This window comes from Camellia sinensis, chromosome 10, assembly GCF_055761805.1.
Source record: "Camellia sinensis isolate YWXY chromosome 10, ASM5576180v1, whole genome shotgun sequence".
Lineage (NCBI taxonomy): Eukaryota > Viridiplantae > Streptophyta > Magnoliopsida > Ericales > Theaceae > Camellia > Camellia sinensis.
The window spans coordinates 88,017,758-88,024,701 of NC_138970.1; the positions used below are offsets into that span (position 1 = coordinate 88,017,758).

At 33.9% G+C, this 6,944-nt stretch overlaps 2 protein-coding genes across 2 annotated transcripts; one reads left to right on the top strand and one right to left on the bottom strand.

Annotated features, from left to right (window-relative positions):
• The first annotated feature begins 548 nt into the window (after positions 1–548).
• On the top strand, positions 549–1,656 carry LOC145800531 (uncharacterized). The gene is made up of 3 exons (XM_082890219.1): positions 549–900; positions 958–1,120; positions 1,368–1,656. Exons 1-3 carry the CDS (start codon positions 549–551, stop codon positions 1,654–1,656), a joined length of 804 nt encoding a protein of 267 aa, XP_082746345.1.
• Positions 1,657–4,382: 2,726 nt separating this feature from the next.
• LOC114290125 (cytochrome c-type biogenesis protein CcmE homolog, mitochondrial) lies at positions 4,383–5,607 on the bottom strand. Its single transcript, XM_082891768.1, has one exon. The coding sequence runs from the start codon at positions 5,423–5,425 to the stop codon at positions 4,652–4,654; it is 774 nt and encodes a 257-aa protein (XP_082747894.1). The 5' UTR covers positions 5,426–5,607; the 3' UTR covers positions 4,383–4,651.
• Positions 5,608–6,944: the final 1,337 nt, after the last annotated feature.

Consider the following 6,944-nt stretch of genomic DNA (forward strand, 5'->3'; position numbering starts at 1 on the left):
TTATTGTGGGTGAGAAAGCATTAATGTGTATTGCCCTTTAATGGTGTTGTAAAGGTTCCACTGTCCTCCTTTAATAATATTATATATATTATATACAAACACTTACACTTTAATAAATAATATATAATATTTTATATAAATTATTGATTTTTTATTCATTGTTAATCGTTCTCACTTGTTATTATTGTCTAGTTGTATGTTATTTTCTTGTGTGTGAAATTTTCTTTTTTTTTAATTATTTTTTTATAGATATTCTTGTGAATCACAGGTTGTGATGGCAAAGTCAAACAAAAGTGCCTGACCCAACATAGGAACACTGTACAAAGTTAAAGAACAAAAACAGAGTAGGTAGCAAGTGAAATGCAAATATTGTGGAAATAAATATTGGGGAGGTGTGTATAGAATGAGACATCATCTAGCTGGTACTAAGAAAGATATTGAACCATGTCTTAGTTGTCCAGATGAGGTCAAAATTTAAAAAAAAAAAATATTTAGATGATGTTCAAAAGAAGAAAGACGGTTGTTTTGGTGAAGATCATGAGTATGAAATGGAGATCGGAATTGATGAAAGTGATAAAACGGCTAAAACCATGCTTGATTTCGTCCAACATAGTAAAGCATCTCAAAAGATCACATTAAATACCATTTGGAAGGCAAAGGAAAGGGAGGATGTTTGCAAGGATATATGTAGATGTATTTATGCAAATGCTCTTCCTTTCAATTTGGTAAAGGATTATTATTTTAAAATTATGATGAAATCTGTTGGTGAATATGGCAAGGGGTTGATACTCCCTTCATATCATGAGGTGAGGGTTACTTTTTTGCAAAAAGAAGTGGAATCAATTTCAGAATTATTAGAAAATAGAAGGATGAGTGGCAGAAGAATGGATGCACTATTATGTCAGATGGGTGGACTGATAATAGGAATTGCTCTATCACTAACTTTTGGGTGAACAGTCCAAGAGGGACTGTTCTTGAAGAGTATTGACACATCAGGTATGTTTAAGAATGCAGAATACTTGTTTGAGCTTCTTGACTCTACGGTAGAGGAGATTGGAGAGGAAAATATTGCTCAAATTATAACTGATAGTGCATCCTCTTATGTAAAAGCTGGATCAATGTTGATGACAAAAGAGAAATCAATTGTTTTGGTCTCCTTGTGTTGCGCATTTTATTGATCCAATTCTAACTGATATTGGGGATTTGCCTACTCTACTCATAAGGATAACATGTCAAAGGCAAGAAAGATTACAGTTTACATTTGTAGGTAACTTATTTCCATATTTGTAATTTTTTATTTTATTATATAAGTTATTTAAGTTTGTTTTATAGTTTTACTTTACTAACAAGATTATTTTTATTTTTAGACATGCCTGGGTCTTGAACTTGATGAGGAGGTACACAAAAAAAGAGTTGACAAGACCTGCTGTCACCAAATTTGCAAAGTCCTATCTAACTTTGAGGCATCTACATGAGTTGAAGATTGAATTGAGGGCAATGTTTGCTTCTGAAGAATGGCAAAGAAGTCCTTACTCAAAGAAAGCTGACGGGTTAATAGTAAGGGATATCCTTTTAGCTGACAAGATTTTTTGGCACTCAATCCAATATTTGTCTAAAGTGTACACTCCCATTAGTAAAGGTTTCGAGACTTGTTGATGGGGATGCCAAGTCTGCGATGGGATAAATCTATGAAGCAATGGATAAAGTAAAGGAGCAAATAGCAAACAATTTCAAAGGACTACAAAGGAGGTATAAACCTATTTGGGATATCATTGATTTGAGATGGGACACACAGTTGCATAGGCCTCTTCATGCAGCTGCATATTATCTTAATCCAAGGTAATAACTAATATTTATTTATTTTTACATTATTTTACTAGTTAATTATTAGTGAATTATATTATTTTACTTTAATCCCAATGAAGGTTTCATTATGCTTTTGATTTTAATGCGGATTATGAGAAAAAGAAGGGACTTTATGAGACAATTGAAAGGATGTGCCTCACTTGTGAATTGCAACCAAAGGTGGATAGGCAACTAGATATGTTCCACAATGCGGAAAACACGTTTGGGATGGAGATGGCAATTCAAATGCGAAGCAAGAAACAACCTAGTATAACATTAACTTTTCATTTATTTAGGATACCCATTTGTTTTACTAAAGTAGTGATTAATTTTTGTACTTGATAGCCTTTTCGTGGGCCTCTTCTGGAGGCGGCTGTACAGAACTTCCACTTTTGACATTCGTGCTCTTAGCTTGACTCGTAGTGCAACTGAATGCGAGACAAATTGGAGTACATTTGATCAAGTATAAAAAAATATAAATTAATTTCAATAAATATTTTAGTTTTCAAATGAATAATAAATCCTAATTCAACCCTTATCCTTTAATAGGTGCGTACTAAGAGGAGGAATCAATTGGAACAACAAAGACTTAATGCACACGGGTTCACAAATCCGATTAGAAGCAAGACACCAAAAAAGGGTAGAACAAGGGGATGCCTATGATCCTATTTTTCTATCAGATACGGAATCCGATGATGAGTGGATAACCGAAAAAGAAGATCCTACCCTACTTGAGGACAACGAATGGCTAGATATTGCTGAATGTTCCCAAGTTCAAGCAGGATCAAGTAGCAAAAAGAGGAAGAGAGGTAATATACTTCTATGCATTCAAAGTTCATGGGTCTACTGCCTGAATGTTCAAAATGATAATACAAAACTTCTTACTTTTATTTGTAGGGCCCAAAAATCTCAACAAGACAAGGGAAACAAGTGGTTGAAGTTGATGATGATAATGTTGATGTTGGTGAAGAAAAAGAGCGAAAATATTGAGCAAGTAGATGTTGGAAGCAAAGACGATGAATTGATTGATGTTCTTGATGATGGCATGATTGATAGTTATAAATTAGAAGTTCAATACTCCATTGTGTTGTATGCCACTATGCCTAATGATGTCATTTTGGATTTTGAATTTTGTCAAAAGCTAGTTTTTGAAGTTTGAACCTTGATGTATAAACTTTTGGAGCTTCCTCTTAAATCAATGAAATAATGATGCATGAATTTTATATTGTACTGTTATTTTTTTTCATTTTAAGCACTATATTTGTGATTTTATACGTATATAAATTTGTATGTATATTTTTTATAAAAATATATATACATATGATGTTGTGAATTGTAATTCACGATTCAGTTTTTTAGAAAATCGATTCACAATTCAATTCACGATTTGACAACTTCAGATAGGAGTCAAACTAGGATAAATAAGTTGGTTCGTTTTAATCAATAGTTTAACTCCTCACATAGCTGAAGTAGCTTATTTAGCCTCGCTCAATTGTCTTTGTAGTAGGGCCATCTAGATGAAACAGATCTGTGTAGCTAATCCCAATTAATTGGGACAAAGGGCTTGTTGAGTTGAGTATTTTTTTTGTTTTTTTTTTTATATTTTTTTTGCACGCATGTTGAGTTGAGTTTGCAATGATCATGCTGCAGTACTTCTAACTTCTAAAGCTTGGTGATTTTCAGACAATGCTTAGGCGATGCACTGATGGCTGACAAGAATATCACAAACAAAAAACAAACACCTGCTTATGGATCTTCTAGACTTATTAATAAATAAAAACAAAAATAGATCAGATATTGTGACGGAATTCTATGCCTTAAATAGAGTAAGGACTTCTTTGGAGGTAATTAAACAACGAAGAATATGAGAAAAAGGGAACTGAATTGTATTAATCGAAATTAATTATCACTTGCCACAAGTTACATGATGAACTTAAACAAGAATAAGAAACTTGAAAATACATTGATAGACAGGGAAACAATAACAAGCTATAGATAAAATACTCCTAAAATGCCAACTGTCTGCTCCAAGATAAAGACTACTCCTATAAATCACATTATGTGAGTAGATAGCTTCTACCATAGGTGTAGTTTATTCTCATTAGGAATAGATTATCTAGCTTTCTGTAATCAGTTATTTGATTCTTGTTTTTGATTCTTGTAATCAGTAACTTGTTCCTGCTCTTTTGAATTTTTGTTATTGTTCATGTTCACGTTATTTGTAACAAGTGACAATTTCATTAATACTATATCAATTTTAGCTTGTTTCTTCCTGTCGATTTCCTCCAAAGAAGTCCTTGATCCGTTCAAGGCATATAACACAACCACAAAACCTAATCAATTAGTTTCCATGATGGATTAGTATTGCACCCGTAGTTGTTAGAATATATATACACAAGCCGTTCAGAATTATAAACAATAAATGTAAAGCAGCAATCACCCCTTAAATTATAGAAACAGATCATCACTCCTATATATTTACTAGCTACACCTTTTTTCATTTTCTAAGTAAACATCGAATTAGCTACTTTGCAGGGTTTTGTTCTAATTTTAAAAGGCATTTATTCAATTATTCCATTCAAATTCAAACACTAAACCAATGTATTTAAATAGTAATTGTATGCACTACAACAACAAAATTCAGCATGAAAAGCCTCAATAAAATGTTAATTATTCCCCCCTCTTCCTCACCAATGCAAAAAACTAGTATTTCACTGAACTCAAATCTTCCTCAAGGCAATAGTAGTATAGATAGTTGTATATCTAATTCTATAAATCCAAAATCAAATCATACCCCATTCATCCATTAGCTCTTAACTTTCTCATCCACTGCAGCAGCCTCCTCAATCTTTTTCTTGTTCTTCTCAATCGCCGCGGCAACCTCCGCCGGCATATACTTCTCATCGTGTTTCGCCAACACTTCCGTTGCCGAAAAATAGCACTCCCCACTCCTCGCTTTCCCTGAAACGCTCTTCGCCGAAACTCCTTTCTTGATCTCCTCGGTTATAGGCTTCACAAACCCTTCCACTACCACCGAGTGTCCCTCCCTGAACAAATCCGGCAAAGATCCCTTGTACCGCACCAAAATGTCGGTGATTAGGTCGGTGATCACGAACTCCATCTCCGGCGAATTTGCTGGCTGGACCACGCTTCCTTCGAGGACCAGACCGCCCAGTCTGAACTTGTTTTTCGTAGGATTTGAATCGTACTTTGAGAGAGCGTCTGTGGGAGTGACGTAGAAGACCAATTGGTCTTGGAAATTGTTGAGGACGATGACGATGAAGCCTGCGATGGAGCTGAAAGTTAGGGCATAGGTCCAGAGTCGGCGGTTCTGGAGCTGCCGAGCTCGTGCTCCGATGTCGACCCGGTTGGACCGGACTGGTTGTCGCCGGGCGGTGGAGAACAATCGAAGGCCAAAGGATGACGGTTGTGATTTTATGATGGCGGCGGCGATCGACGGTGGAGATTTGGTGAGGGTAAAAATTGGGTGTCCGTGGTGGTGGTGGTGGTGGTGGTGGTTGAGGGTGGTGGTGGTGCGGAGGAGATTGGAGGCGAGTCGATGGCAGAGTCGCCTAGCCATCGGATTTTCTCGGAAAAATTTCGGGGGTCATTCAGGACTAGGAAAAGTTATTTGGTGTTTCTCGGAAAAATTTCGGGTTGATTCAGGACTAGGAAAAGTTATTTGGTGTCACAGGGCACCTACGTTGTGATGCGGTCAATGATTTGTGAGAATACGACAGTTAGTGATTGATGGACGAAGAAATAATTTTCTTTTATTATTATTTTATTTTTATTTTTATTTTGGTATAAAGGGAATTGCATTTGATAAATAAAAGCAGAATAAGGATTGGTTTAAGGGCAAGTTATTTTAATAATTTTTTAATTTTTTATAAAAATATATGTAAAAAAATAAGGAGAGTAATACGATAATTTATATTAATTTTTTAATTTTTTAAGTAAAATCTCAAGTTGTCAAATGACGCCTAGGTTACATATTTCTTAGAAAGTAAACACCTCTATAGCATAAGGATTTGTCTCTTCTCCTGTCGTTTAGTGTCCAACATCCTCCAACCATATATACCAGATGGAGACGCATGGCAATGGCGAGGAGGAAGCCACGCCTGCGGACTTCAATAGCCAAACAAACGACACCGATGTATGTCATTTTGGCCAAACGGAGGTAAGTAACAATTTTTTTATTTTTAATTTTATTTTGAACTGCATACCCAGATTGGGATTCCTTGTCTCCCACCTTTTTCAGAAACTCACAAATCAATCCTCTCCATTCTCTCTCTCTCTCTCTAGACCTACATTCTTGTGCCTCCCTTCTCTTCATCAACAAACCCAGCAACGACGGTGGAAGGCTTCCCGGCGTCGACATTCTGGCATCCTTGGACTCCATCGTTTGAGAAGCTTTGTTTACCCAAACAATTGTAGACACTAAGGGTGCGTTTGTTTGGACGAACTTGATAAGGGGGTATTGTAATCCATCGGACTATTAGTCCTGGAATACATTGTCCCGAGACTATTTGGTTGGACTAAATTTTTATCCTATGTTTGTTTAATCATGGAATTAGATGTCTGGATTGGACTATTTTTAGTTATCCAATGTTTGTTTGGGATATTATGGAGAATGATAAATGCCCAAATGACTATTTTATCCTTTTCAATTATTTACTAAGTAATAACAATATTAAACATAGCTTTAATATTTTAATTATTTTTAGCTAGATTAAATAAAAATATATTTTATTTTATTTTTTGAACAATATTTTAATTATTTTAATTTATTATTTTCAATTAAATTAAATTTATAATTTATAATTTATATTTTTTATTTAATATATAATTTTAAATTAACGACAATAAAAAATAATTTTATTTAATATATAAATTAAATTTTCAACAACACAAAAAAATTTAATTTATAAGGCCATAATTTATAATTTATTATTTTTAAATTAGCAACACTTAAAAAATAATTTAATTTAATATGTAAATTTAATTTTTTAACAACACTAAAAAAATTTAATTTATAAGGCCATAATTTATAATTTATTATTTTTAATTAAATTTAATTTATAATTAAAATTTTTTAT